This window comes from Chenopodium album, chromosome 8, assembly GCF_948465745.1.
Source record: "Chenopodium album chromosome 8, dcCheAlbu1.1, whole genome shotgun sequence".
NCBI classification, from domain to species: Eukaryota; Viridiplantae; Streptophyta; class Magnoliopsida; order Caryophyllales; family Amaranthaceae; genus Chenopodium; species Chenopodium album.
Window position 1 is genome coordinate 71,018,374 of NC_137841.1, and position 26,533 is coordinate 71,044,906.

A 26,533-nucleotide genomic window follows, 5' to 3' on the forward strand; every position below is an offset into this window, starting at 1 on the left:
AATTTTTTTGACTTTTTTTGCCAGAAATAAAAATTGACGAAATGTTTACCATGGTCCCTAATACCCTCCGAGAGTCCAATTTGGTGGGTGGAACCATCCAATTTGCCTTTAAACGGCCAATTTACCCGTTTTTAACTTGCACCGATTTTATTAACTCAAGCCTACCACGAACATAATGACAACATATAATGATCATATATGGTTCCAAACGGCATTATATAACACCGAGATGTATCTCCTAAAATCTCAAGCCTTTTCGACACCGGGCCCCGAAATTTTTCAAAAAGCATGGATATTAGCCTTCAATTTTGGGATTTTTTTGACTTTTTTTCGCCCGAAAAAAAAATTGACGAAATGTTTACCATGGTCCCCAATACCCTCTGAGAGTCCAATTGGGTGGGTGGAACCATCCAATATGCCTTTAAACGGCCAATTGACTGATTTTTAACTTGCATCGATTTCATTAATTTAAGTCTACCACGAACATTTATGACAATATATAATGATCATATATGGTTCCAAAAGACATTATATGACCCCGAGATGTATCTCCTAAAATCTCAAGCCTTTTTCGACACCGGTCCCCGAAAACTTCCAAAATTTCTCAAAAAGCGTGGATATAATTAGCCTTTAATTTTGGAATTTTTTGACTTTTTTTCGCCCGGAAATAAAAATTGACGAAATGTTTACCATGGTCCCTAATACCCCCCGAGATTCCAATTGGGTGAGTGGAACCATCTAATTTGCCTTTAAACGACCAATTTTTCGGTTTTAACTTGCACTAATTTCATTAATTTAAGTCTACCACGAACATTTATGACAACATATAATGATCTTATATGGTTCCAAACGACATTATTTGACCCTGAGATGTATCTCCTAAAATCTCAAGCCTTTTCGACACCAGTGCCTGAAACCTCCAAAATTTCTCAAAAAGCGTGGATATTAGCCTTCAATTTTGGAATTTTTTGACTTTTTTTCGTCTGGAAATAAAAATTGACGAAATGTTTACCATGGTCCTTAATACCCTTCGAGAGTCCAATTGGGTGGTTGGAACCATCCAATTTGCCTTTAAACGACTAATTTACCGGTTTTTAACTTGCACCGATTTTATTAACTCAAGTCTACCACAAACATTTATGACAACATATAATGATAATATATGGTTCCAAACGACACTGTATAACACCGAGATGTATCTCCTTAAATTACTATCCTTTTACGACACCGGGCCCAGAAATCTCCAAAATTTCTCAAAAAGCGTGGATATTAGCTTTTAATTTTGGAATTTTTTGACTTTTTTTCACCCGAAAATAAAAATTGACGAAATGTTTACCATGGTCCCTAATACCCTCTGAGAGTCCAATTGGGTGGGTGGAACCATCCAGTTTGCCTTTAAACGACCAATTTACCGGTTTTTAACTTGCACTGATTTCATTAATTTAAGTCTACCACAAACATTTATGACAAAATATAATGATCATATATGGTTCCAAACGAAATTATATGACCCCGAGATGTATCTCCTAAAATCTCTAGCCTTTTCGACATCGGGCCTCGAAACCTCCAAAAATTCTCAAAAAGCGTGGATATTAGCCTTTAATTTTGGAATTTTTTGACTTTTTTTTTTGCCCGGAAATAAAAATTGACGGAATGTTTACCATGGTCCTTAATACTCTTCGAGAGTTCAATTGGGTGGGTGGAACCATCCAATTTTCCTTTAAACAGTCAATTGACCGGTTTTTTAAGTTGCACCGATTTCATTAATTTAAGTCTACCACGAACATTTATGACAACATATAATGATCATTTATGGTTCCAAACGACATTATATGACCCCGAGATGTATCTCCTAAAATCTCAAGCCTTTTCGACATCGGGCCCCAAAACTTCCAAAATTTCTCAAAAAGCGTGGATATTAGCCTTCAATTTTGGAAGTTTTTGACATTTTTTTGCCCGAAATAAATTGCCGAAATGTTTACCATGGTCCCTTATAACCTTCGGGAGTCCAATTGGGTGGTGGAACCATTCAATTTGCTTTTAAACGGCCAATTTACCGATTTACAACTTGCACCGATTTACCGGTTTACAATGGCCAATTTAATTAACTTGCACTGAGTCCGACTTGAACCGAAATTGACCCAAACTCGTTTTAACCCGTCAAAACCCGAATTGTTACTAACCTGACCTGAATTCAACCCGACCTGTTCCTAACCTGACCCGAATTTATCCCAACCTGTTACAAACCCAACCCGAAATCAACCCGACTTGTTATTGACCTAACCCAAATTCAACCCGACTTGTTATTGACCCGACCCGAATTTTACCATACCTATTACTTACCCTACCCAAAAAATTAATCAACCCGATATGTTAATATCCCGACTCGAAATTAATATTACTTGTTATTGACCCGACCTAAATTCAACTCAAATTGTTCCTGATCTGACCGATTTCAAATCACCTTAAATGCAATTTAGACCACCCTATTATTGTTGATCAAATCATTTTATCTTGGGAGACCAAGTAGGTCCAGGCCAGCAAAAGAAAGGAGCATCATTTGTTGTATGGTCAAAGAAGATAATTATCTTCCTAAATTATAGACTACAATTCCCTAGTATATTTCCCTATATATTATAGTCAAAGGAAATAATTAGTTTGATAAAAATGATAATTATCTATTTATAGTTAGTTGAACCCGAATATGACCTGACTTGGAAATGACCCGACTTGATTGTAACCTGCAAATTATTGACTTGAACATAACCCGACTTGAATCCGAGAATGACATGACTTGGAAATGACCCAACCTTATTATAACCCGCAAATTATTGACTTGAATCGAATCCGACTTGAACCCGAGAATGATCTGACTTGATATTGACCCGACCTGATTATAATCTGCAATTTATTGATCACTTGAATCAAACCCGACTCAAACTCGAGAATGACCCGACCTGATTCTAACCTGCAAATTATTGACTTGAAGCGAACCCGACTCAAACCCGAGAATTACCCTAACCCGTTTTTACCTGTAAAAACCCGAATTAAACCCGACCTATTGTTCACCCAACTCGAATGTAATCCGACATGTTATTAACCCGACCTAAACTCGACCCAAACCCAATAAGAAGTATGACCCGACGTGACCCGACTCAAGCATGACCCAACCCAAACCTGACCCGCATAGGTAATGGAATTAATCTGAATTGACTCGACCCGAGTTGACCCGACTCACTCTTACCCGACCCAAACCCGACCTGTTTACCTGAATTGACATCTTTAGTGTCGATATTGAGATTACAAAGTTGGATGAGGCCATGAGGGTATATAATGAAAGAAAAACAACAAAATTCCTCTATTTGCGTAATGTCAAATAATTACCACATATACTACGTATTTCATAATTACAAGAAATTAAGGTAATAAGGTAAAAGCGCTGATGCATGAGATATAGGAGTGATTATTTAATATTTGTTAACCGACGCTGATAAAAAATTACAAAGTATAACTTTTACGAGTATTATTTATTTTATTTCACACTACAAGATAAGTTTTTGGACATTAAATATACTTCCTCCGTTAATTATTATTTGCAACAAGGGGGTGTTTGCGGACTCTTAGACAAAATTTGTTTGTGAGTGTAAAATGAAGAGAGAAAAAGTTGGATGCATGTGATGAAGAGAGAGATAGAGAGAAATGATAACTTAAAAAGGAAAGAAAATATTTATTGCACATAATAGTTAGCATCCATTTATAATATATGTTGCAAATAATAGTTATCGGAGGAAGTATAATAGGTTCTTGATGATCCCCTCCATTAGTAATCTTCATAGGCCTCACTAAATTATTAGTTAGACAATTTGACATAGCCTAAATGATTAGGATTATCAGTTCTAGTCAAAGTCATGAGATCATAAACAATCCAACATCTTAAGTTATCTACATCATAGAAAAATCCCACACACTTTGGATCATTGCTACACTTAATCTTGCATTTTCTTGGTTTCATAGGTCCCTCACCTTCGGTGTACATACAACTGAAATGTCGAATCCCACGCATCTTGTAGTACTTAGCATCTGTATCATCACCACTATATCCTCCCACGGTTGGTGGCGCGCAATCTTCACTCCATCTCATGAGCCCTCTAGGGGAAGGACAAGCAACACACTCGCCTTTGTAGCAAATTCCAAAATTACCACATTTTTCAGGCATTTGACATTCAGTTGCTCCTAATTGATTACGCGACAATGGTTCTCCCTTGAAGAGAGTGAACTCTTCATACCACACTCCAATAATCATAGGATCAAAAGTATGGACACGTAGCTTACCATCATATTCTAGTCGAAGTAAGGAAAGTCTGCTATCGTATGATGTTTTGACAAGCTCTTGACTTGAACTAGATAGCGAACTTATGGTAGTGTATTGAATGGTTTGGGAAGAAATCGGATTATTATAATCTTTTATTGATACATCATATTTGAATTCCTTGGAAGGTGTCGATCCAAAATTTTGATCAATTCGATAGTAAGGAAGAGGTGTTGGGCTATTTGGACTTTTGTAGTACAAGGACACATTTTTAGGGCTCATCTCTAGGGTGTAGTTCCCCTGAATTTGGCTTGTATTCGACGCACGACATACGAGCTTAGTAGTTAGCCCGGCCTTAAGAGACTGGCCGGGTAATAATGTATCCGAGGGGTAATCAAAACTTTGCCATATAAAATTGTCATTGGCATCGTACAATACCATGTTACCGTCTTCAAGCACCTTCAATCCCACTACGCCCTTGTTGGCCGTGTTGGTTTGCCAAACAACACGGTCATCAACATCGACTAGTACAAGATTTCCGTCTTCCCCTAGGTAAATAGCCGCTCCATCACTAACGGGGTCATTCGGGTTTGCAGCCCATACCCATTTAGATGGGAAGTTACTGCCTATACCAAGGGTATAAACAGAACTTTCGGGGAATTTATAAAAGAGTAATGAGTAACGTGCACTATTTACTCCTACAACTCGATAGTAGGAATCGTATTCAGCCGAGTAATCATCATGGTCACCAAGATTGACATAGAGAAATATTGAAGGCGGGAAAGGTCTATTAAGCATAGGAGCCATAGACGGAGAAAAATCTGAGAAAACTTGATCACAAATCGACGGTGTAATGAGGATGCAAAGAGATAGGCTTAATACGAGGGAATATATGAAGGCGGACATGGTTATAAGCTTGTGTTTACGTGCTTGTGATCGATCAAGTGCTAATACATACATCCATTTATAGATTAAATTCGATATCTAAGATCGAATTGAAGTATATATCACTTTATAGCAGCATGACTTTGGATTATTAATTTCCAAGTTGATATTTTTGTATGATATCAAATTGGCATAAACTAATTACATCCTATAAAAAGTATTTATATCCCAACTACATAGTAAAGAAAAGGTAGCTTCTGCCTGCTGTATGATATCAAATTGACATAAACTAATTACATCCTAATTGACATGTTAAGTGTTGTAGTGTTAATGCCGTAAAGGACTTATATGAAGCACATGATGGTACGTGTTAAGTCGCCTAACCTGGTAAGAAACAATTAACAAGCTGAGTAAAGATCAATCGATAACTAATATACAATATACTTCGTATATATATATGGAGTTCAGGATTGACTGGTTGGGATCAACAGAGAGATTACTGCTTCCAAAGGAGATATTACTCTATCTAACGTGGTGGTTTTGTGTTTCAACGTCAGCAGGTCATGGCCAAATTTTTGCCAAATTTTTAAAATATTTTTAAGGTACAGACAAAAAATGCGAAAAGAATATGTAGATATTTTATAAAGAATATAAAATTATTTTATAAAGATCATATAGTTGTTTTAAGTTTTTTACCATACCTAAATAATCATTGACTCGTGAGAAAATGTAATCTTGTAAATTAATTTCTCCACTTTTGTTACATGATGACAACCTATTATTTTTTCATGTACTCGCATATTTTTCTTACTAGTATGTTAAATGATAGCCGCCTATCAATATCCATCATAATCATAATAATCTGACCCTATTTGTCCTCCTCCTCCAACAATAGGTTCATCATCATTATTAGGTGGGCTTGTTGTCTTTGGCGGACTAGATGGGGTTGGTTGTTGTGGTGGACTCAAAACTACGACGACAGTGGCATTAACACGCACTTTTCCGTTGAGCAATCCGGCTTCAACGTGTACACCTAGTGGTTCAGGCGGACCAGGTACATGAACGTTAGCATTAACGAGCCCTTTTCCGTCGAGCAATCGAGCTTCAATACGTACATCATCTTTGAAAGCTAAGACTACTAAATGGAGAGCAATTATATAATTTAGTAACCACTTCATCTTCTAACCTATTTTGTGATAGAACAGTGCATAGCTATGAGTTGTGATTCTGGAACAATATATACTTGGTAGCACACATTTAATTGGCCAATTCCAAATAAGTTTCATGATTTTATTAATTGCAACTAGTTGTTACGTGCTTCCCATTTTGTGTTATCTATCTTTATTTTATTTGATTGGTTGTTTTCTCTGCCCGAGACAATCCACTATCTATCTATTCATCTTATCTCGTGTTATATTACTCGAGTTACTCAGTCAAGGGTTACTCGAGTTGTCGGAATTATTCGAATTTCTCGGTTAAGGATTACTCAAGTTGCCGGGGTTACTCGGTCAGGGGTTACTCGAGTTGTCGGGGTTACTCGGTCAAGGGTTACTTGAGTTACCCCTGATCGAATAACCCTCGACTGAATTACTCAAATAATCCCTAACCGAACTCCTTAAATCACCCCTAACCGAGTAACTCAAGTAGAAACTAATTTATTTAATTGCAACTAAATAATGTTACGTGCTTCCCATTTTCTAAAATCTATCTTCTTTTATTATGTTTGATTTCTGTTCATTATTTTTGTGACTCTCCACTAATCAATGACTTATCTATAGACAATAAAACTAGGAACTTAAAAAATTCATACAATTATTCGAATTAATGATCTATTTCTCCCCTTCTCCTTAAGGCCTAAATAATGCACAAACTCCCCTCAAAGTACGCCGGAGTATAATGAAGACGAGCTACGCACCCATGATTATGATCATATTGTATTCTCGCTTAACAATAGCATCATTACATAAACTGCAGCTCCATAACAACTGAATTATTCAAAGAAAGATACACAACTACAAGTCTACACCAAGCAATAGATGTAACGCATTTATTTCGTAAACAGAAAAATGATCAAACCTGACGAAAACTATCATCTGCATTCTTTTCTCAGGATTGATAAGGGTGACTCAAGAGTCTCGACGTAAAACATAGCATCCTGATAAATTTCCATGTGGAATTTGTAATACATCCAATCAAAACTTCCGTCTCTGATAAAACCGAAGATGATTAGTAACCAAGAATTCTGAAGTAAGTCTTCAATGGGCACAGAATAATCAACCCATTCAGAATCCACACGAATCCAAACCCAATCTGGCATAATAGTTGAATGTATGCCCAAAAACCCATCTATTTCACATAATTGAAATTTCTAAGTTACGTAAGTCAATTGCAATAAATCTGACGGCCTTAACACCGTTTCAAATTCCTCATCATCCAAACCAAAAACGACGATGAACACATCTTCAGAAGGTGCGTGCTCAGTGGTTTCTTCTATCCAGTGCAATTTCTCATTAACCAGAACCCCTCTTCCTTCAATTCCATACGCAGATAGTTTATATCCACCCAATTCACTGAGTGAACACGATTTCTGTTTCCATTCGTTGGCCCGAAGTGAATAAACAAAAATCAAGTCATCAGAATGCTTACGAAGAGCAGCAACTACAATCTTGTAGTTATCTTCAGACCATACATACCCAAATCCAGTGCAAATTTGCATTTCTGCACGATCGTACCCTGTAAGCGGGCTATCCTCCACGGTATGACATTCATCGGTACAAGGATTCCAAATCCTAAAACAGCTATAATCACGATCAGCAAAGCACGCCAAACCGTTGCTAGAACCCACCATATGGCAGTACATAGCTCGAACAGTATCAGGTTCCTCGTCTAAAGCATCAACCGAACCCCAAATATAAACTCGATCACCCCTCTCGATCATCCTCCTGAACTCCATAGTTCTCTAAGAACCGAGCAGGATCCTCGTCATTCGGATGAAAGCTGGCAAGAATACACTGCGCCGAGACATCACCGCCTGTCATCATATAGCGTTCAAGGTGTGACCACGAAAACACACAGCTCGAAATTGTGGCATACCACTCTTTAGAAACAGACTTAAACCGGAGCAAAGACTTGACTGGAAGTCTTGTGAGGATTTCATCGGTGATAAGGTGCTGTGGCAGTTCACGTCGGAACTCATCATCAGGATCATACTCATCAATGTTTTGTACCATTGTTACGAATCAGCAAACCTTTCTTCAGATTTCAAACAGTATGGATGGAAATAGGATTATAAGAGACGATGTTCGGGAAGTATCAATTTATAGAGCTGGATAGGAAGATAATTGGACACAACCCAAAGGCTAGGAATAATGCAAAGACCGTTCAGTACAGCTGAAGTTGGAATTATCCATGGTACACATTTAATGGTTACCAAGTTCCAAAATCAAGAAAGATGAAAAGTCTCACTATTTTTTTTTTCTTTTTTCACCCAAAATAAAAGAGAAAAATTACATATGAAACAATTGTGTGCATTAATGATGAATCTATGGAAAAGTTTCAAGTAGAGTATAAAAAAGGAGGCTGATTCTCAACTTCTTTCCAATATAAAAAAATGGGTAGTAGTGTATTGGCCAAAAATATTCCACCTATAACCTATGTACTCAAGAGTATTGGATTTTCAACTAGCCTGTGTAGTAATCTAAGGATGCACTATCCGCTGCAAAATTCACTAAAAATTACAGTGGCTTGACTGAAAAAGCCAAGCCTAAGTCCCTCACTAAAATGGGCAATTTTCTGCTTTAAGAAAACACACTGCCAAGATTGCAACTAACACTACGAGACTTGCTGAAATTACATACTTGACATTTAGCCGCCCTGCATCAATAGTCCTAACCGTTTCAAGCTTGAAGTCCAAATTCTGTGGTTCCGACTTGAATTCACTGTCCAAAACATCCTCTGGAGACTTCTGTGCCTAGAGATTGTACAGAAAAAACTACTGAGTATATATCAGTAGTGCGTTATCATAAGCACCATATCGAAATGAAGGTAAAAGCCCCAAATTTAGTGCAAAGTGACACTCCGGTCTCTATACGTGTATGTATGTCTGAGGTACATCTATACTTAACAATCCCCCTCCCCCCACCCCCCCCCCCCCCCCCAAAAAAAAATAATAATAATAATAATAAATTAGTGTGTCAAAACATTAACTGCAATTCTTGTCTAATTTAAAATTAAAGCCCAGTAAATTATTGACAAAGAAAAAACAAAACTACTAGAGCCAATCCAACCCAAAAAGAATGCATGGTTCTAAAAGGGGGTAAACTTCAAAGCTAGATCCACACAGAGACCACACCTACCAAAAATTAGTCTGCAACTCATTATATAATGTTGTATTCCTTCAATGATTATCTTCATTTCACCATTATCATTTCATTATAATGATATTTTCTCAAGTATATTTGTCACTTTCATCACTATATTGAGGTATTTGCAAAGACAATTCCACTCATACCTCTTCAGCATCAGATTCTTCTTTATTTTCTTTCCCATTATCGGTAGAATACACACGGTGCGCAGAAGATAGAACTTCTTCCTCAGTTTCCCCAACTTCATGATTCATAGAATTGGACGAGACTTTGTTTGCCACATGTAATTTATCTACAAGAGCTCTATTTTCCATCATTATCCGCGATAGCTGCACACAACATAATTAGAAGATTATATCTTGGACATATTCATGGAATACACCAAATTTTTTATGGTTATGTACATCAAATTTGTGCAATAGCAACTTGAAGTTGCCTCATATCATGCAATGTATTCTGTTTCAAGATAAACAGCACATAAAATATATCATCAGTCATCACAACAATGACAAATTTTAGAACTCGCATACCTAAATAGAAAGGTAAACAGATTTAAAGCCCCACTTTTCCAGAATTCCAACTCTTAAAGACTTAATATAATGTATACTAACATATCTTATACCACACACTTGAAAAACAGCAAATGTCACTATACCACTGATTTGACTTCACTAAGACTCAATATTCAATAACAGAAGCTGTTTCGAAAACTGAAGATTGTTACACAGTGAACCCTAAGCAAATAACAACTGACGAGAGAGTAGAACTAAAATTTGCACATTCCAACATTCATAAATTATATGAGACAATCAACAAATTACCTGTTTGTGAAGGCGTTCTCTTTCAACAGCCAGCTGCATGACCATATCTGTTATCACTTTGCTACGAGTACTTATATCCTTTGCAGTTGCTCGTTTAGATTCTTCTGCTTGTTGCAAAGATGCCTCCAAGCATTCTAATTTACCCCTAAGGAAAACCAGCTCTTCATTCTGTTCTGCATGGCTTTCAGATAATATAATGCATTTATCTTCAGCACTGTCAGCCCTAGCATCTGCTTCTAAAACTTTTGACTTCAGTTTCTCAATTAAAATCTCCATATCATTAATTGAAGTATACAACATGGTTTCTTTCTCCTGACTTGCTTCCACTGATGCCATAGCCTCTTGTAGTTGTATATCTGTCTCCCTCAGTTTCTTTTCCAGTGAATTAACCTTCTCAACAGAGACTCCACTACTTTTCAGAAAATCCAATTTCTCATTAAGTTCTTTATTAGCTTCTTCTAGCAAATTGGATTCAGCTTCTACCTTCAGAACCCTGCTTTCAGCTATGGATAATTTTTTTTTCAAATCTTTAATCTGGTCACTCTTGCCATCCAAAGAAACATTTCCATTTACCAGTGCAGATTCTGAAGCTTTTAACTTCTCCTCCAAGAAATTCACCTTCTCTTTCAATGACAAGGCCTCCAATCTGTTTTTTTCTGCAAGTTCCTGCATAGCAGCCTCTTTTTTCTCCAGATTTTGAACAGTTTTTGTGCATTCTTGAAACTTAGTGTTCATTTCATTTTCTCTGCGAAGTGCACAATTTATGTGTAGTTGGCTTGACTGGAGCTTACCAATCAACTCTTTTGAAATTCCCATGAGCACAGCTGAAGCACTGTCGGCCTCCAAGAAACGGGCATAGATAGCTGTGGTTTCTTCTTCGACAGACAAGAATTTCTGTTGCGAAAAACGAATCTTGAGTTTCATCTCATCCCGAGCTTGCATACACTCTTTTAGCTCGTTCTCCAGTTCAAGTTCTCTTGCCAAAGATTTTTCCAGCATCCTCAGTGTATGTGTCTGCGAGGTTTGTATTTTTAGCTTTTCCATCGTGTTTAAAAAGTCACTATCCCCTGAATCTTCCTTGTCTTCATCAGCTGCATTAAAAACTTTATTACAACATCTAGAAGGACAAGTGAGCATTAATGATACATTACTACCTCAGAAACATAATTTATTGTTTTTCTTTTTTGAATTCGAGAAGTTTATCATGAATTCATTGATCCATAAATTGATAAGCAAGAAAAACACAATCACAGGACAACTTTTTTCAGAAAGTATGCTTCAAAGTTACACACCATAGACATTGTTGATAGCTGGGAAGGATTGCAATCAGAAAGAACAAAGACAAGGTCCTCATGTAAGATGTAGTGAAAAAAATCTCAAGGATCCAACCACTATCATCTAGCATATAGCTCATAATCTTCACAGTCAGCAAAACAGGAAACAGAAAATAAATCATGCAAAAGCATTGGAGGCATCTTAAATATGTTTCGAGCCAATACCACAATTGAAATATAAAGACAATGCAAAGTGTTACTTTCATGTTCTTTTTCTTAACCATATATATACCAGAAGTCAAGCTTGACCTGCAATACTGGCACCAATACCTAAATTTCCCTTCCACAAGAACAAGTTAAATAACAGTTTCTTTAACATGAAATCTAGTGCAATTAGTAAGATTGAAAGGGTTTCTTACACATTTCCTCTTGGTTGACACCTGATAAGATTTTCTGGAAACTGGAAGATTGTGCCATCAATTCTGAAACCTGTTCTTGTAATTGCTTTATTGATTCTTCAGCATCACGCAACTTCTCTCCCAATGCCAAAAAACCTTCTCCTAGATGTTTGTATGAAGAAATTACTTCACAAGTATTATTAATCTCTGACTTTATTTTACCAATGAAGATAGCCATCTCCCTGACTTCTGAATCAAATATTCCAGATAAAATATCAAATTCCAGTGCCCTCCCATCAGAATTAACCAATGTATCCTCGTCTTTCGCTGAAGCAAAATCTTCAAAGTCATTTTCCCTTGCTGATACATGCATCATAAGTTGGTTCAAATTAACCAGCTTCTCTGAACAACAAGCTATATCCAGCTCGATCCTAATAATGGAACTTCCAACCTCTCGTTTCACCTCTTTAATAGATGAGGCATCCTCCGATTTCTCCTTAGCAATTGATACTGCCTCAATGCTACCACCAAGATCATTTTCGACAACTGAATCAGTTGTATCATGAACAGAATTTGTATCCATGTAAATGATGTTGATCTTGTCTCAAAGCCTGATAAAGATGATGACAAAAAAGAGCCTGTAAGTTCTAACTTCTAAGTAAAAGCAGATGTTTACCAAGAACTTTCATCAAGTAAATAGTTTCTTAGTGAACTAGCACCCCTTCCCAACCCCCTCCACCCCGCCTTCCTCTTGGTCGCGGTAGGATGTTGGTAATCTCAGAGAGTACAAAGAACAAAGGTATTGTCAATTGGTCATAAGCAAATCATGCCACAAAGCAACAGACAAGAGATGAAAGAAATGATGACACATATTATGAGCCTGACTGGTATGATTATGGAAAAACTTCAAAGTTCTGCAAGTAGTATTCAACTGATCGACCATTTAACTGCAAATGACATTATATTGTGGGGTTTGTAACAATAATCCAAGTTTGATCTCGAAAACTAAAAGCGGAAAATACATGCCTTTCCTGTATAAATTCAATAAATCAATAGAATAAATACAGTATAAGTTCAATTTACAGTGATTTGTTCAATAAAAAACATGATTATAAATTTATAAGCATAGGTTAATGCCCAAGTTTCCTCAAAAAGTTATTCAAACTTTCCCATGATTTATCAAGTATAAAAAGCAACACAGATTAGATTTGGGAGGGTGGGAAAGAAAATTGGCCCACTCAAAAAAAAAAAAAAAAAAGAAGCATAAAAACTACTCCATGTATTGCAATCCTAATAAATGATGTAAATCAATCACATTAATTATGAAAAAAATAATTATAGTCACAATAATTAATGCAAATCATATAAATATTGAAAATTAAAATCCCATCACATAGCAAAATTAACTTCAAATTTCCATCAATTAACCACCATTACAACTACTAAAACAAGCTCACAAGAACCACCATTAATTTATACTATAGCATTATAGAATCCCATCAAATAAAGACAATTTTTACTAGAAAAAATAGAAACTACCCATCAATCATACCGGCATCTAATACTAATATACCCAGATCAATGAGCTTCTTCCCAAAATTATAATTAGATTCATTGAATTGAATTGTGAACAATTAAATTAAAATAGAAATTGAAAGTAATTATCAAAAATGATAAATTTACCTTAATTTTAAAGAGGAATTGTGTAGTGGGGTTTGTGGAAGAGAGAGATGAAGCAGAAACTGTAGTTTGCTTGGAATCACCGAATCAGATGTGCTCTCCAGTTTTTGTTGTTCGCCTTTTTTTTTTTTTTTTTTAATGTATATTTTTTTTTATTACAGTTTTTTTTTTTATGAAAAAAGGGGGAAAAAAAAAAAGTTATTGTAAAAATTCAATTGCAATTTTCAGGAAAAGAATAGAAGAAACGAAAAGAAAAGGAAGACATGATTGCAGCACTGCACGTGTATACTCCGTAATAAAGTGGGTTTAATTATGCTTCACACGTGTCAGGATAGACGCAGTCATTTTTTTATTTTTTTTTATTTGTGTTCGACGGGGAGATCGCTAGAGATTAGAGAATAAAGATAGAGAAGTAAAATATTCATCAAAATTGTATATTATTGGATTTGTCTTAATTTATTTTTTTTTGAAAGAGATTTGTCTTAATTTATATAGTCTCTTAAAGTAAGTTGTTTGATTTCCTCCAAAAAAAAAAAAAAAAAAAAAAATGTTGTTTGATCTATTTTAACTTATATTATTGGAACTTAGGGCCTGTTTATTGAGTTGATTGGAGCTGAACTGAACTGAATAGAGCTAAAATGGATAATTAAAGAGAGAAGGAAATTAAAAACTGAGTTGAGCTTAACTAAACTTAAGTGAACATGCCCTTACTCTGTCATTAATCTAATTGTAGGTAAGGTAAACCAATTGTAGCCTAAATTTAAACATTCAACCTTAATTTAATGCAGAGTACTTCATAATATTTGCATATGGATATTTTATTCCTTAACAGTCGACTACTAAGATTTTTTTTGTAAAAGTGAAATTATAAAAACATAGTCCTTTATGAAGCTCATCTGTGAAATCATGTTACAATAAAAAGAAAAACAGTGAATTTTTTTTTGTAAAAAAAAAAAAGTAAATTTTGTTTGTACTACGTATTATATATTCATAGTTTTTTTTTTTTTTTGACGGGTATATATTCATAGTTAACAAAGCTCTAAATCTCTGATTACAAGGATATACAGTCAACTGTTTTCTATAAGCCCTTTCATCACTCTCATCTTGCTCACACAACCAAAAAACTGGGCGTGGCACAAAAATTAACTTGGTTTCAGCAAACCAAATTCTCTTAGATTATCTCAATAATGTACCTATCCCTGTTTGTTCAAAAGCTTCAAAAAATGGAGTCAGTCATTCCATGTTGCGGGCCTTTTGAGAGGCAGAAAAGACAAACATCAGCCATCAGAACGCCACAGAGCAGCTATGTGAAACATGCAAATTACAAAGCATCCTGTATTTTGCTCCAACCATTCATTGGTAGAGGAGCTATTGCTAGTCTGAAAGGGAGATCCATATCATAGGTCAGGCTGTAAGAAAATGGTGGCAAGATCAAGATGCTCAAGTATCTGATTATGAATCTAAATCTCTCCACTTCTTCAGGTCAATTATGATAAGACAAAACTGATACTAAAATTGTGCAAATATGTCTGTCAAAGTGTCAATACCCTAGTCGATCATTCAGTGATGTTCGGCCATCACCTGATTGTCCTGCAGAAGGCATTAGAAACACAATCAGCACAAACAACCGTCAATAGATATGAAATCAACAGTGACTATAGATATATAGCTAACCTTCTGGAGGAATCCATGTATCATATTCCGCCTCTGGAAGTTTCTCCAGAAAAGCAGGTTTTTCAGGGCCTAGCACCCTTTTAGCCCTTTTATTATCTTGCCCAGATTTCTTCTGAGGTTTTCTGCCATGGCTATTGAGGTCTGCTTCTTCCTCCCCTGTATAGATTCCTCGTTTGTGTTTCAACAGTAGAGCAACAGCATTTTCCACATTCATATCAGTCCCTGTGGGTTCAGAAATTGATGGGTTTGACATTTGACCCTCAGGTCCCTCACTCACTTCAGCTGGCCTCTTATTCCGCAATATAAGACCTGGGGCAGCACTTTCCAAATCAGACTCTGGCTTCTTTCTAGGTTCAGAATCAGTTTCTAAAATCTTCTTCCTCTCTTTATAATCAATAAAGTCATCAGTCTCATCACCCTCATCGGTGTCTAATCGTTTCTCTAGTTGACTCTCTTTACTATCCCTGGCCTCCACTGCACCAAGCCACTGAGGCTTTAGAATTTTATAAGTAGTTGGTTTATTTTCTGTTGCATCGGTTACATTCTCTTTGGAATTTGATGCCTCGCTAGCTTCTTTAATCACTCCAGGAGCTACTTGATCTGCAGAACTACTAACTGGCTTTTCAGGCTGACTGACGCTACTTTGACCAACTTTGGATTTCTCAGGTTTCTTAACAGCAGAACTAGAAGATGCAGATTCTTTAGACTTAAGCTCCTTGGGTGCTGTTGCCCGTTTCTTAGCAGTATCTCCAGTAGGGTCAGCTATCTTCAGCAGGTAAACTATCCTATCCAATTCTTTCTGGAGGGAAGATATATCCTTCTCAACTTGCACAGTCTTATCAATAACTAAACATTAATACAAACCGTCAGCAAGGTTGGAAAAAAAAAAATAGTAACACTGAAGTAAGACAAATTGTAGTTAACTTGCTTCTATATAACAAATTAATACAATATAACAATGGCCTTCTTCGTGTACAATTATGCATCATGAGAATTTGCATTCTGAGAATTTTACAGGAATTTTTCAGGTGTTGCCACAATGCAAAACGTCATCATGGTTCTATAGTGTTACAGATAACTAAGATGCATCATGGAAACCCCTCCCTACTTCACTTTTCTAGTTCTTACAAATAGACCTGGTAAATGGGCAGGGCAACCCAATAGGTATAAATTTAGTGTCAAGTTAAAGGCCTTCAGTTGGACAGCGACCCAGTGTCGACATAGGGCCAAAATGGTAGCCCAATGATTTTGGAAAAGAAAACAGTTATGATCAGCATTAAAAAAAATGTACGGTTTCAAATTCACTTAATTATTTTCTCTCCCTAACTTAATTTTTCCTTGCTCAATTATTGGCCCGCCCACCCACTATCAATCTGCTATTAACCTACTTTGGCTCACCAATCTTATCCATTATAAAGCAAACACTTTAATGACCCAAACTTGTATTGACCGACAATTACCTTGACCCGAACTGCCATTAACCATGTCCAACAACTAATATTGAATACCACATAAGCATGCCAAAACAACTTAATAACACTATAATTTGATTTGCAAAAATTCGGCATTTCCTTAACCATCCATGAGTTGAAAAAAGGTCAGTAGGTGACCGATATAATTATCATTTGGTTTACTTAGTGGTTGCATTCAGAAAGACAGTGACATCAGCCCTTTTAAAAATATATCAAATATGCCTTCAGAGAATATCAAGAAAAGAAAACTTACCAAGCTGAGTTGAAAGACCAGACATATAGGCATCAAGAACATCCCCCGTATCTTGTTCAACCACAGGTTCCAATACCTTGTTCTTCTCTTCCAGAAGCAATTTGTTTTTCTCATCAATTTCATTTAGCAACGCCTCTTTCTTATCCAAAAGAGAATCAGCTGTCTCAACTGATTGTGCATCGGCCGATTTGTTAGCAGATTTCTTCTTTGTTCGGTCATAAAATTCATCATCATCACTACACGTTCAAAATTTGTGAGAAATCATCGACCATAAGTTCATTTCCGTTTAAAAAAATTGAACTACATCTCCAACGTTAGTGTGCAACACAGTTGACTCAAATCACCACAAGAATATTTACCTCATAAGCTCATCCTCATCTTCGGCAAATCCCTTATGCTTCCCACGAGATGAATTCCCAGAACGTGCTCCCATACTTTCCCGAATACTGTCATTTAATGTTTCTTCCAAACTCTCGAGCTCCTCCAGTATCTGTGAAAAGTAGAATGAAAATAAGTTCCAAAGAAAACTCTTGAGCTCCACTGGTATCTATATATAGAGAATATTTTTTTCCAATTGACCAAGAGTTAAGAAAATCTGAAGCATATATTCAGCAAGAAATGTTTGTCAAACCTGTGATATCCTTTGCTCATTCCGAGCAATCTGAGTTTGTTGTCCCTGAGTCAACCCTCCTTGGGATATGTCTTTTGCACGGATTGCAGCCATCTCTTTCTTCATATGTGCAATCTACAAAGAAGGTAGTAAAACAATTAACACAACAGGGATATTTCTCATTCTTTACTCACGTCATAGAACCTCCATTGCAGAAAAGTGTCAACAAAAAAAGCAATATATGATTCATAAAGGTTTGAAATGCAAATTTCCAGGATAATTATCATATTGCGCATGCTGAGGCTATTTCTCCCTACCACCCTCATTAACAGAACATAAAACTAAAGCAATATAGTGCCTGCAAAAAAAATCCAAGTAATTGACATGGGAATGAAACCAGAAAATTTGATCTGCATGTCGAACCTTTTCCATTCTCTTCAAGACTTTCTCCCGAGTTTTTTGTTGCTTTTCAGTGAGTTCTCCTTTGTAATTTTGCCAAGTTATCTCATCACCATCATCCTGAAAAATTTTAAGCATACATGAAGAAAGAGGGACAGATAGAAGAATAATATTTTTAAATAAATGAACAACATGAAACTATGAGCTGTAGTAAAATCACTAGCAACTCTCTCCCTTTCACAAAGGTTGTTACCATCCACTTGTTACAAACCCCAAGAAAATGAATGAAAGTAGTGGGATGTTTGTAAGGAAAAAAAAAAACAGTAATTTAAGTAGAGAAATGTTGTAAGAGAAAAATAATAAAAAAGCATACGTAGTGGAATGCTGTAAGAAAAAAAATACTACCTCTGTTTTCTATCCGAAAACGGTTAGAAAACGGAGGGAGTATTCTTTTCTTACAGGATTACTATGGTGGAAAGGTGAAGATATTGTGAGGGGTTTGTTACTTTCCAAAAATTCTTAAAACTTCCACATTACTTTCCATAAGGTACAGCCATGTGTCAAAGCAACCAATACATGGTTTCCAGCCATCAACAACCACTGAAAAAACCTAGGAAGCTTTACTTTTATGTCTACATTTATAGGCCGGTAAAAAAGGAAACTCCTACTGACTTATAGCCTTCCAAGTGGGACCATAACGCATAACTCAAAATAAAACTGGCCAATGTTCAGAAGCTAATAAGACTTCAGTTCAATATCAATCATCAAGATATTCTAAAGGTGGCTCGCATCAAAAAAAAAAACAAAAAAAAAAAAAAAAAAAAAAAAAAAAAAAAGAAATTCTATGAACAGGACTTCTACATTTGCCAAGCAATGAATCCTGGATATGGCACTCGTATACAATATCAGAGCCCATTGGGAAGCTTGAGGAGGCTTTCCTCAAGTTCTTAAAATCTTTAACCAGCCTCCAGAATGGTCTCAGAAATGCAAAGTGTGAGCTAAAATTCAATAAACAATATTGGTCCACTATTGTTGTCTCTATGGCTAATTAGGACCATATGAAACCTCCACATATTATTGAAAAGCTGAAGTGGCTCTAAAAAATCCATTGAGACTTTCAAATTTCAACCAATATCCAAAATAGGTTTCTATTAATCCCTGAGTGTAACATACATCATTATAAGGTCCAAAATACTTTCAAGCCATTTAAGGAGGCGCATTAACAGTTTCTATCAAGACCAGACTTTAAAGTCTTGTGACATCAAAAATCCCATCAAGACTTTATAGTTGTGTCCAAATAGGTCTTAAAATTTACTCAACATTGATTGGCAATGACATTATGTCTTAATCTCGCTCTTATCCTTAATCTCGAGGCAAAATGATGTCATTGGCTTAAAATGTGGCACAGGTCTTGGCTTGTATGACCTTACTTTGACCTTAGTAAAAGATAGTCTTTTGCATTAAAGATTAAACATGGTCATGGAAAATATTGCATAATAATTCTTGAATATGAAGTATATATTGTTGATAGATTTCTAATTTACTCAAAGAAATAGTATAATACAACACATTATTTTGCAATTTGAACCAATCATAGAAAAAAATCCCAACAAACCTCAGCTTCTTCAACAGCATCCTCTCTCATGCCCCAAAGAATACCATCCCCATGAGATGCATTTTCTTTAGCCCTGCGAAGGGAATCTTCTCGATCTTTAGCATACCTGATACTTGACAAGTCGGCTTCCTACCAAAAGAGAGAGCGTAAGAGAGATATAAGCATTAAAGTGGTATATGTAATGGTAAGAGATAAAGATTCAACTAGAAAGATAAGTAGGCAAAGTTTAGGAACATAATCTAGGGGGGCACAAGTACATTCACACATTTGCACACCTATTCATAATTCCATAATACTTTTAAAGTGATGATCTGAAGCAAGAGTGCAGATACATTAAAAGAACTAATACTAGATTAACTTCAGTCCGCGTATTGTTCAAACTAAGAAACTTTATGTCAAGAAGAAACACTATTATTCCTATTTCAAGAGCAAAAATTTTTGGTGGTCAGTGACTTAAAAGTAACAGTGTAGTTCACAAGATAAAGATTGTATCATTTTAGTACAAAATAGTAGAACAAAAGCTCAATTTACAATGATAAGGGAAAAGTCACATGCACCAAACATCTGGCTTCATTTTACCATGTAAGCCAAAAAGGTACTCAAAGCATATTATGACCTTTAAATTCACAAAAATCAAAAACCAATATAAGTCTGAGACTCAAGAGCAAACTAATATGATAGTTTCCAGGGTTATAAACACATATCCAACAACAAAAAGCATATCAACTAAAAACAAGGATATCACAATATTCTACCAAAACATATCAACATGAACAAAAGAAAAGACATATCAATATGAACAAAAGAAAAGACATAACTAATTATCAAGGGAGGAATCCCACCAACACTCCCCCCAAAAAATTAAAAAAAAAAATATAAATAAATAAAACAGAATCAAGATAAAGAAAAAGGGAGGGGGAGGGGGAGGGGGATACATTCGTGGTCATTACAACCCATTCAACATTCAATCTTTTCATTCAAAACATGGACAAAAAAGCAATAGTAGGTAGCTTGTTGACCTTTTCATCCACCTGTCCTCTGCCATAGTATACGCAAGAAAGGATCCGACATAATTTTGAAATGAGAGGGCTAACTATATTAATCCAGTCACTTAAAACACTTCAACACATGCTATGACATACTTCCTCCTTTTATCACTTGCTAAATTTAGACTTTAGCACTATTTACATATGCTACTTAAATTGCCTTTGATGAGTTACAATTAAGAAAAAATAGTCATGTGAAATAAAAAAATTCATCTTGATTGATTTATACTTTCATAAAATCAAATTATTATAATTTTTACTTATCGATAACAAGAGATATAAATGACTATATTAATGCATTGGCAAGCATGAAATGAGAAATATGGCAAGTAAACAAAATTGAAGTATATGCTTCCTTCCTGTCCCCTAACCTCACCTTTTTCCTACATCTTTAAGATGGTTTTAGTTTGGCATTAGACTAATGGGATACTTAAACAGGCAATAAAAATGTAATGGTCGCTGGAAGGTTTCTTAAAACTTCACATACAAGGGAGTCTGCCAAACCTTATCTGCTAAACTATACCCCCTCTCCTTCCCCCCACCCCCAACACCTTCATATTTCTAACAGCAAGGCCAGGAGATGAAAACAATCCAATGTGGTCTAGTTGAAACAAACTACCATGTACAACAGGAAAATTTAATGACATCATAGAATTAATTGAAGCCTAGATAAATAAGTAAATAAATAATAGAATGAAGGCTTACTACAGGCATCAATTCTTCTGGACCTTGAAATATGTATAATCGAGTAGAGCTGCCAACAAACAAACAAAAAGGTGTCAGTTAAAGTAAGGAAATGAAAGTAATAAGATGTATATGCCATATGAATTCTATACCCAAGACATGTCAACAATCAAACATGAATATATTGTGTGAATATTTGAAAAAAAAATACATGACTAATAAGAAAATTTAACAAGAAGGTTATCATGACACTTTCATCTAGGGGGTGAGGACAATCAAACCGTTACTTCCACACCTTGCCAAAACTCAGGAGGTTGTACGTAAGCCGTACTAAATTAGGGATGGGAAGATGGGGCCATTGAGAGGGGGATTTATACAAATATGAAGCTTCAGCTGTAAGGCAGCCTGCAGCCCGGCTAAGCAACACAATTTTATGGGAAAAAAAAAATAAATAAATGAGAATAGGAATGCAAAACTAGAATAAAGGGCTACATAGGATGGAGCAATATGAAGATCATGCTGAATATAAATTGGCAGTCACAAGAGGCAGAGATACTCACAGGCCAAACCGGATGACATCACCAACACGTAATTCCACATACTGTTTCTTATTTACCTAAGTAGATGACAATTTGTATCAGTATCACTCATCGTATAATACAACAAATGAAAACAAGGAACTTGAAGTACAAGTCATATATATATAGTGGAAGTTGTACACACAAATCCATACCTGTTTTTTGTTAACAGACGTTCCGTGTGTACTTCCAAGATCATAAATATATGTGGCTTCATCTCCTCTAAACTGAAGTACTACCATAGAAGAAAAAAAGGAAGAGAATACATGTTATAAACAACATTATATATAAAAAGCACAAGTAGGACTATAAGTAAAAAGGTGATGCTGTCAAATTAACAGACTGCATGATAATATGGAGTTCAATCATAACAAGTCACGGAATAAAAAATTTAAATGACAGTTCAAACCGAAAAACCAATCACAACGACATGCAACCTGCAACTTCGATCCCTAATCAATATTGGTTGATTACATAATGCTAATCGGCATCAATTTGCTTCAAGGCTAGAACTCATAGAAATTGTACATTTTACTATATTCAACCTCCTAACCTCATTTAAGTTTACGCGAACTTCAAATTCTGCCTAAGAAAGCTAAAATGATACATTAATCAAAGTTGAATGATTTCTGATTACAATATCATTAAATTTAATTGAAGGAAAGTAAAACACCTAATTAATTCCAATTTCAAACAGAGCATATGATTAACAAAACTCACCAAAAACTTACCAGCATGAAACCGAGAGATAGTAGGATGCTCAAGAATGAAATCGCACAAATCAATCCTCCCAAACATATATGCACCTTTCTTCGTCCTAACAAAATTTTCAAATTAAAATCAAATTAAACCAATTAAATTCAATATAATGCAGCAATCAAATGAATTGAAGAGAGAGGATGAGAGAGAATACACGTCATAATGATCGATAATTGCGCCATCTTTAAGAACTTCAAGGAAGAAAGGAAGAGCAGGAGCTTCACTCCATGGAGGAACGGAGTAAGGAACTGAAACTGGAATTTTCTCCTTAACACTATTCGAAGACGACTCTAATGGCGGCTTCTTCTCTGAGGCATCGGAAGATGAAGGCGGAGGAAGTTCGGCGACGGAAATCTTAGGGTTTGGCGGAGGAGCCATTGATGAATCCTTTGGAGCTTCTTCGATTTCTGCAGAAGAAGACGAAGTAGGAGGTGAAGTGGTAGCTTCAATGGCAGCGTCTGAGGACGGCGGCGGTGGAGGTGGATCCATGGTGGTGGAAGTGGAGGTCGTCGCCATTGTCGAAATGGAGGAGAGAGAAATTCCTCCGTGAACAAAATAAACGGATTTTTGTTTAAAGTTTTTATGACGGAGGGTTTGGGCTGTTACTTCGGGTTTGGATTGCAGGAAGACTTGTTTCATATGGAGTAAAATTGTGCATTATAAAGTCGTTTAATCCGAATAGTAGTATTTTTTTAAGGCGATAAACAAGTAATCTGAGCGATAAACAAGTTTTGGATTATACATGACAAAACAAGGTGAGTAAATTGCTACTTGAGGCAATGAGGGGTCAATTTTTTAAGTTAAGTCATACTAAATTATTATATTCAGTCCAAATCTAAATCGGATATTTTTCGGATCCGGTGTGCTTCTGACACCTCTAACTACAACTAGTTTTGCCCATTTTTACAGTTCAGCTTACATTTTTGCCCTTGTAATAAACAGATGGAGATAAACTTATACTACGTATTTTCAAATGTATTTACTTATTTCTTTCTTTATTTTTTTCTTGTTATGTTCCATATTGAGTATCACATGTGACAATAATTCGTTAATTGAAAATTATCCGATATAATATGTATTTCTAAAAAAAATATCAAAAAGTTATACTACTCTGTATTTAATTACTCCATACTTCGTATAATTTAAGTACTTTACTAGTGAATATTATTTCAAAAAAAAAAAAAAAAAAAAAATCCTTTACTAGTGAATATTACTGGCCCCAAATCCAGAACCGAGAGCATCAGAGCACCAACTTCACCAGCATCATACAAATGATTTAAAAATATATTACACACCCTCTGTTTTTAAAAGTTCTTCCATTTTAAACAATTGTCTCACGATAAAGTTAAATCAGGAAAAAAAAAAATTTAAACAAATAGAATATCAAACAAAAAAAGAGTTTGGAAACAACTGAAATTGTGATTGCATATCAATTACATTCATATTCACACTAGCATGTTCAATTCCATTTGATGAGTTTCATACTACAAAACTGAGATTAATGCAGAAGCATTATCTCACACAAAACAAATATAATTTCACATTTATACTAGATTTAAAAATGAAAATTACTAAACAAATAAGCATAGAGTTTGAATACTCAAAATTTTTTACATAAGTCAGCAAATGGTTGACAAAATATCGATATACTCCATAACTATGATGGTGGAAGTGGAACCTGGTAACTACGATGGTGGAAGTGGAACCTGGTAACTACGATGGTGGAACCTGATACGCAGATTGCACTTTCTTTTCCAACATAGAGACATATTGGTCAAGCATTGAAATTACAGCTTCAAATTCTGTCACTTGTTGATCTATAGCATCGATCTGCTGAATGTACCCCTCAAAATTACCACCCTTGTGCTTTAATTGTTCCACAAACACCCTCAAGCCAGAAGCAACATCGCCATAATTGTTATACTCTTCTGCAACCTTAAGATTCATCTTCTCCAAAAGTTCAAGTAGGTTGTTTGATCCCTAAGCCATCAGAACAGTTTTTGAACTATAGACGTTAAGCACCATATACAAATATTCTTAGGCAAAAACAAAAATATCCCAACTATTAACTCAGTTTATGGAAAACATGATTATACTTCATAATAACAAGTACGGCGTGCTAATATAAGCCAGCATAATTTAGATCAACATCAAATTAGTATCATATGATTCATATCATAAGTGCTACAAGATCAAAACCAATAGTTGAAATCTGAGGAGGAAGATTTATGTCGATGACTACACGGAATAATCAAATTTGGTTCATGTGAGCCAACCTCACTTATGAGATTATGGCTTTGATTGATTGATTACATGTAGTATCATAGTATCAATACAACTTCATGTTGGTTCAAGAGAAGAAATTCAATATGGATAAGTCTCGAAAATAAGCCATTATACTGCCTCACTTCCTAATCCACAGGCCATTGATGAGATGAATGAGATCTAACAATGCAAATTTCTTCAAAAATGCATCCAACAGATACCCAATCAACGAACCAAATCATATCAAATTCAATAATTTGCTCAATTTAATATATTACAACAACAACAACAACAACAACAACAACAAAGACTTATAAATTACAACTATATTGCTAAATTAATCAACAATTCCAGATATTACTTGCGCGCAATTACCACCAATCCATCACAATACGAATAATCGAATATCACCACCATTATACGAACTTCATCAACCAATAAACTAATTTCCAATCATCAATTCAAATCAATTTCTCAAGAATTTGATAAACCCTAGATTAACAAGTATTTAGTAATCCTACAACTTTTTTTTATAAACTAATGAAGTTTTAATGCTAAATACTAAAACAGCAAAATAAATGAAAAATAAAAAAGAGGGAAAAAATGAACCTGAAGCTCGGATTTGATCATGGTGGAAACACCATTAAAGAGATCATCAAGAGCATCGGAAAGTTCGTCAGGTTGGGTTTGTTGTTCCTTACTCACCTCATTTTCCGCCATTGTTGAGCTTGAAGTAGCAGAAATTGAAATCACAGTGACAACTTTAGAAGATGAAAAAGAGGAGAGAGAAAGTGAGAAGAGACAGTGTGGTAGAATTGGTAGATGGAGGTTTAGGCAACCATGTTTGGAATTTTAACTTTTTTAAAAAAAAATAATAAATAAAAAAAATAAGAAGACATTTGGGCTTCTGGGCCATCGGTTTGGGCTTAATATTGCGGTCCAGTGTCAATTTGGGTGGGTATGTTGTTTGCGGGGGGAGATTCGAACCAATAACCTATTTTACAGGTACCTTCATTTTTAGGGGTTATAGAGCCTCGACGTTAGTGATCACAAGAAAATTTGATTGACATGAGCAAAAATATGAAGATGATTCCATTTAAATCCAATCCTTGGGATGGTTTCGTCCCTTAGGGTAAGGCATATCGAATTTAGGCAGTGTCCGTCATGTCAGCAATATTCATTGGTTTTTAATTGTATGTTTGAAAAAGACCTTGCATCACATGAAACATCATTACCAACTTCACGTGTGCCTGTGTGGGGTGGATGGATAGTTGTTGCCGTGGTTGGATGATGGATGGATGGGAAGCCACATGCAAATCGTTTTTATCAGTGTACATTGTCCTACCTCCTATCGGTGCACTCCCGAGTTCACGATGTGAACATGTAGGTGTATTACAGCAGTAGTGCATATGATTTAAGATGTAATCCATTGAATATGTATCGGTGA

At 35.6% G+C, this 26,533-nt stretch overlaps 5 protein-coding genes across 8 annotated transcripts; all 5 read right to left on the reverse strand.

Moving 5' to 3' along the window:
- Positions 1-3,850: 3,850 nt before the first annotated feature.
- On the reverse strand, positions 3,851-5,215 carry LOC145555460 (epidermis-specific secreted glycoprotein EP1-like). Its single transcript, XM_081617197.1, has one exon. It carries the CDS (start codon positions 5,213-5,215, stop codon positions 3,851-3,853), a length of 1,365 nt encoding a protein of 454 aa, XP_081473323.1.
- Positions 5,216-7,562: 2,347 nt separating this feature from the next.
- Positions 7,563-8,424, reverse strand: LOC145555461 (F-box/kelch-repeat protein At3g23880-like). The gene is made up of 2 exons (XM_081617198.1): positions 8,288-8,424; positions 7,563-8,136 (listed from the first exon to the last, which is right to left on the reverse strand). Exons 1-2 carry the CDS (start codon positions 8,422-8,424, stop codon positions 7,563-7,565), a joined length of 711 nt encoding a protein of 236 aa, XP_081473324.1.
- A 374-nt stretch (positions 8,425-8,798) lies between these two features.
- On the reverse strand, positions 8,799-13,884 carry LOC145642211 (WPP domain-interacting tail-anchored protein 1-like). 3 transcript variants are annotated; one of them, XM_081693314.1, is made up of 5 exons: positions 13,735-13,884; positions 12,073-12,662; positions 10,380-11,470; positions 9,705-9,887; positions 8,799-9,164 (listed from the first exon to the last, which is right to left on the reverse strand). In XM_081693314.1, exons 2-5 carry the CDS (start codon positions 12,632-12,634, stop codon positions 8,970-8,972), a joined length of 2,031 nt encoding a protein of 676 aa, XP_081549440.1. In that variant the 5' UTR covers positions 12,635-12,662; positions 13,735-13,884; the 3' UTR covers positions 8,799-8,969. The 3 variants fall into 3 exon arrangements, with proteins under 3 accessions (XP_081549440.1, XP_081549442.1, XP_081549443.1); XM_081693316.1 differs by having other exon boundaries at positions 9,032-9,185; XM_081693317.1 differs by having other exon boundaries at positions 9,060-9,188.
- Positions 13,885-14,575: 691 nt separating this feature from the next.
- On the reverse strand, positions 14,576-23,439 carry LOC145556502 (uncharacterized). 2 transcript variants are annotated; one of them, XM_081618160.1, is made up of 12 exons: positions 22,976-23,439; positions 22,794-22,879; positions 22,218-22,297; positions 22,045-22,100; positions 21,509-21,554; positions 19,755-19,883; positions 18,164-18,259; positions 17,762-17,875; positions 17,490-17,620; positions 17,131-17,366; positions 15,406-16,251; positions 14,576-15,321 (listed from the first exon to the last, which is right to left on the reverse strand). In XM_081618160.1, exons 1-12 carry the CDS (start codon positions 23,335-23,337, stop codon positions 15,272-15,274), a joined length of 2,232 nt encoding a protein of 743 aa, XP_081474286.1. In that variant the 5' UTR covers positions 23,338-23,439; the 3' UTR covers positions 14,576-15,271. The 2 variants fall into 2 exon arrangements, with proteins under 2 accessions (XP_081474286.1, XP_081474285.1); XM_081618159.1 differs by having other exon boundaries at positions 21,506-21,554.
- Positions 23,440-24,220: 781 nt separating this feature from the next.
- On the reverse strand, positions 24,221-25,932 carry LOC145556503 (biogenesis of lysosome-related organelles complex 1 subunit 2-like). The gene is made up of 2 exons (XM_081618162.1): positions 25,696-25,932; positions 24,221-24,801 (listed from the first exon to the last, which is right to left on the reverse strand). Exons 1-2 carry the CDS (start codon positions 25,804-25,806, stop codon positions 24,535-24,537), a joined length of 378 nt encoding a protein of 125 aa, XP_081474288.1. The 5' UTR covers positions 25,807-25,932; the 3' UTR covers positions 24,221-24,534.
- Between the last annotated feature and the right edge of the window lie 601 nt (positions 25,933-26,533).

What these genes read in the sequence shown, in the direction of transcription:
- LOC145555460 (XM_081617197.1), bottom strand. Translation starts at nt 5,215, where the DNA reads ATGTCCGCCTTCATATATTCCCTCGTATTAAGCCTATCTCTTTGCATC.
- LOC145555461 (XM_081617198.1), bottom strand. Translation starts at nt 8,424, where the DNA reads ATGGTACAAAACATTGATGAGTATGATCCTGATGATGAGTTCCGACGT. An exon ending in AAGTCTGTTTCTAAAGAGTG is followed by an intron (nt 8,137 to 8,287) that starts GTATGCCACAAT and finishes TATGGAGTTCAG; the next exon opens with GAGGATGATCGAGAGGGGTG.
- LOC145642211 (XM_081693314.1), bottom strand. Translation starts at nt 12,634, where the DNA reads ATGGATACAAATTCTGTTCATGATACAACTGATTCAGTTGTCGAAAAT. An exon ending in GAGAACGCCTTCACAAACAG is followed by an intron (nt 9,888 to 10,379) that starts GTAATTTGTTGA and finishes TGTTGTGTGCAG; the next exon opens with CTATCGCGGATAATGATGGA. An exon ending in AAGAATCTGATGCTGAAGAG is followed by an intron (nt 9,165 to 9,704) that starts GTATGAGTGGAA and finishes TACAATCTCTAG; the next exon opens with GCACAGAAGTCTCCAGAGGA.
- LOC145556502 (XM_081618159.1), bottom strand. Translation starts at nt 23,337, where the DNA reads ATGGCGACGACCTCCACTTCCACCACCATGGATCCACCTCCACCGCCG. An exon ending in ATGCTGTTGAAGAAGCTGAG is followed by an intron (nt 18,260 to 19,754) that starts GTTTGTTGGGAT and finishes AAAATTTTTCAG; the next exon opens with GATGATGGTGATGAGATAAC. An exon ending in TCTTGAAGAGAATGGAAAAG is followed by an intron (nt 17,876 to 18,163) that starts GTTCGACATGCA and finishes CCTTCTTTGTAG; the next exon opens with ATTGCACATATGAAGAAAGA.
- LOC145556503 (XM_081618162.1), bottom strand. Translation starts at nt 25,806, where the DNA reads ATGGCGGAAAATGAGGTGAGTAAGGAACAACAAACCCAACCTGACGAA. An exon ending in TGATCAAATCCGAGCTTCAG is followed by an intron (nt 24,802 to 25,695) that starts GTTCATTTTTTC and finishes CTGATGGCTTAG; the next exon opens with GGATCAAACAACCTACTTGA.